Raw genomic sequence first — 3,728 nt, 5'->3', positions numbered from 1 at the left:
TTGCATTAAAATGTGAACCAAACAAATGTCTCCCTTATCCCTAGCTGAGAGTTAGCAACTTACTCAAGTTCATTCAGAGAGCATTCCTATGTCCCCTAGACAGCATCTGGGAGAGATAGGATTTTTCAGTTTCCCAGCTCCAAGCTCGTAGCTGGGAAACTGTGCTCCCTGCCCCTCCCCATCATAGCTAGGGTGGAGAGAACCATGGAGGCTACCCATCTGTGCCTGTCCGTGCTTGTAACATGGAACATGGACAGGGTGAAAAGGGGGCATTCCTGGTGGCAGGGAAGGGAGCTGTTCTAGAAAGCATTCTATGTGGTCCCCAACCCCATTCCTGCCCCATCCCCAAAGCCATTCATAGATGCCCAAAAGCAGGCATCTAAGGAAAACTGCAGGACAGCCAGAGCATGGAAGGAATCCTCTCCTCAGTGCTTCAGCCACCCTGCATTGGATAGGTGGTCACCTCCAACTTCAAAGGAAGTCGGAGGTGGCTATGTATTTCAATAGGACTGTGCCCTCAGTGAACTTCATGGCTGAGTGGGAATTCAGATCTAGATCTTTCCAGTCCTAGTACAACACTAACCACTACATCACTCTGTCTCTCTTTTTGTTGTAAGTGTGGAAAACAGCCAGGTTCTAAGCTAGCTAGGGTTTAAATATTTTTTTCTCATCTCCTCATGGTAGTTATTCACATATATCAGTTGCTTTTTTTTTTTCAACCCTTGCAGAAGGAACACACACAAGAAGCACACAGAAGAAACCATGAATGGGAACACCACCACCATGGTTGAATTTGTGCTCCTAGGAATCTCTCACAGATCTGATTTACAAGCCTTGCTTTTCATTGTCTTCCTGCTAATCTACCTTTTCATCCTGATGGGGAACATACTGGTTTTTCTTGCCACCATATCTAGTCATCTTCTGCTCACACCCATGTATTTCTTTCTTAGACATTTGTCTTTTTTGGATATCTGCTATACATCGGTAACTCTCCCCCAAATGCTTGTGAACCTCAGGTCAGAAAGGAAAACTATCTCATTCTTAGGCTGTGCCATACAAGTGTTTTTTTACATATTCCTGGGGGCGTCTGTGTGTTACCTCCTGGCTATAATGGCATATGACCGTTACCTGGCAATCTGCCAACCCTTGCATTACATGAGACTCATGACCAAGAGGGCCTGTTTCCTGTTAGTCTCTGGATGCTGGGTCACTGGGTTGTCCATATCCCTTGTGCAGACCTGGTTAACATTCTCCCTCCCCTTCTGTGGCTCGGACATCATCAACCACTTCTTCTGTGATATCCCACCACTTATGAGGCTACACTGCCCAAGCTCCTACATAAATGATGGGGAGAGGATTCTAATGGCCTTCCTGGTTCTCATCACCCCATTCATGTTCATCCTGGTTTCTTATATTCTGATCATTGCAGTCGTCTTGAAGATTCCCATAGTGAATGGAAGACAGAAGGCTCTGGGCACGTGTTCCTCACACCTACTGTCTGTAATTGTCTTCTATGGTACAGCTATGTTCATGTGCTTGAGGCCCAATTCTGGCTATTCAGATCCTATAGACAAGCTCCTTTCCCTCACCTACACAGTGGCTCCTGCAATGCTCAATCCTGTTATCTACAGTCTGCGAAACAAACAGGTGAAAGATGCCCTGAAGAAAGTGTTAGTCAAAGGAAGCTGTTCTGTAGGCACATGAAACATCGATGTTGGTGTCTGATCAACTAAACGACCTCTTTGAAAATGGCCTTGCACATCTCAGGACCCCTCCTTAGATTTTTCTTGTGGCAAGGTGGTCTTTTCTTCCCTGACAACTGGTGGAGCTAGAATTAAAAGTACAAGTGCAATTAGAGTATAGGTGCAATTGGGGCTGAACCACATAGAAGCAAGAACCATGCCACAAGGGAAAAAGGGCCAAAATAATATCTTTGATACATGATTCTATTTAACAAGAGTGGGCAGCCTCAGGAGGTTTGGGGGGCATTTTCACCCCCCTGCCACAGGCTGCCCCAAAACAAAAATGGCATCTGCAGTGGCTACAGTGTACCCAAAGGATCAACGTTAGCTTGCTTCCAAGCTTTTGGTGCTCCATAGCCACTATAGACACCATTTGTTTTGTGTGTTTCTTTGTTTACAACCTTTTTGCTGACTTTGGGGGTAGTGGGGGGGCACAATCTGGGATGGCAGGGGGTGCATGTGCCCCACAGGCCATGTGTTGTCCATGTCTGGTATATATCTACCCCCCCCCCTTAAAAGTAGCAGCAGCTAATACTGGCCTTCCAGGGCCAATAACAATTTTGGGGGGGGGGTGACAGTGCCATGGTAGGTGCCTGCATTAAGGGATGGACTAGTGAATTGTGCTGCTCCCACCCCTGCTGCCACCCCAGGAGGGTCATCTGCTGCCTCCAATGGGTGCTCTAGAGAGCCCTGCCAGCTGCTGTCCCACCGTGGCAGTTGCCACAGTGGGAGAGCAGCCAGTGGGTCTCTCTAGAGAAGCCACCCACCCTCTGTTTGCCTTGTCACACAGACAGAAGGAGTGAGAGTTCTGACTGTCCGCATGATGATGCAAACAGAGACTCATGGTGGCAAAGGTAACAGGGGGGTGATGCGGCAGTGATGCAATGTCACATGTTCTCAACTGCCTCATATGGCAAGAAGTGGGAGAGAACAGTGAGAAGTGGGAGAGAATTAAAGACAAGTTCATATATATCTGTAGAATGAGATTGAACCCACTGTAGATGACACACTAGTTTCCTGCTTTCCCCTCTGTAGAGACATCTTTAAATACATGGGTATCTTATAATAACATCACATTCATTTTTCCATATTTAATTTTCAAAATAATTTCAAACTATGGAAATGAGTATTCTTTACATGATTTTTACATCATGATGATTACAAAACTCTCTTTATACATATTTCTAGGGATGGATGAAAGTCACTTACCTGTTTGTGGATTATGTTGATGGTGGGGGGAAGGCGTTCTGTCCCTCCCCCCAGAATCCTCGCCGGGGGGGAGGCTCTCTGTTCCTCCCCCCCGGAATCCTCCGCAGCCAGCTGTGCTCCGTAGCAGCTCCGTGGAACAGCCGGCCAGGCCCAGCCAGGCCAGAGCCGTCCACAGCTGGATTTCCGGCTGTGGAGGGCTCTGGGTAAAAAACAAAACAACCCCCCCCCCGCGTACGCAAATGGCGGCGGCTATGGCCGCCGCCATTTGCATTCCTTCTTTTTACCATCTTAATCTATGTAAAGATTTACGTAGGCTAAAACGGGGAATCAAAAAGGGACGCAAATAGCACCCGCTACGCTATTTGCGTTCCCCTTTATTTTCGCCATCATAGTCTACATAAATATTTACGTAGGTTAAGAGGGCAAAAATAAGGAACGCAAATGGCAGCGGCCGTAGCCGCCGCCATTCGCGTATGTGGTTTTTGTTTTTGTTTTAACCCACCCAGCCATGATAGGCTACGTAAAGATTTATGTAGCCTATCACGTCTTGTGTTTTTTTTTAAACCTAGTCATGATAGGCTACGTAAATCTTTACGTAGCCTATCATGTCTTTCTTTTTCTTTTTTACAAGAGTGGAAATGGTGGCGGCGGAAGCCGGTCGAAAGACCAGCTGTCGCAGCCGCAGCCACCGCCACCCGGAAGATCCGCCCCAGGTGAGTCTCGTCCCGGGGGGGATCCACGGGGGGGGTGGGGGGCAGGCCGTTCCGCCACGGAGTT

General features: G+C 47.7%; 1 protein-coding gene across 1 annotated transcript; it reads left to right on the top strand.

Moving 5' to 3' along the window:
- The first annotated feature begins 762 nt into the window (after positions 1-762).
- Positions 763-1,704, top strand: LOC146341351 (olfactory receptor 5V1-like). The gene has a single exon (XM_084807389.1). The coding sequence runs from the start codon at positions 763-765 to the stop codon at positions 1,702-1,704; it is 942 nt and encodes a 313-aa protein (XP_084663515.1).
- The last annotated feature ends 2,024 nt before the right edge of the window (positions 1,705-3,728 follow it).

Source organism: Heloderma suspectum, chromosome 6, assembly GCF_057233095.1.
Source record: "Heloderma suspectum isolate Gila_16-S chromosome 6, 16-S_ref, whole genome shotgun sequence".
NCBI classification, from domain to species: Eukaryota; Metazoa; Chordata; class Lepidosauria; order Squamata; family Helodermatidae; genus Heloderma; species Heloderma suspectum.
This window is presented reverse-complemented; position numbering and strand designations above follow the sequence as displayed.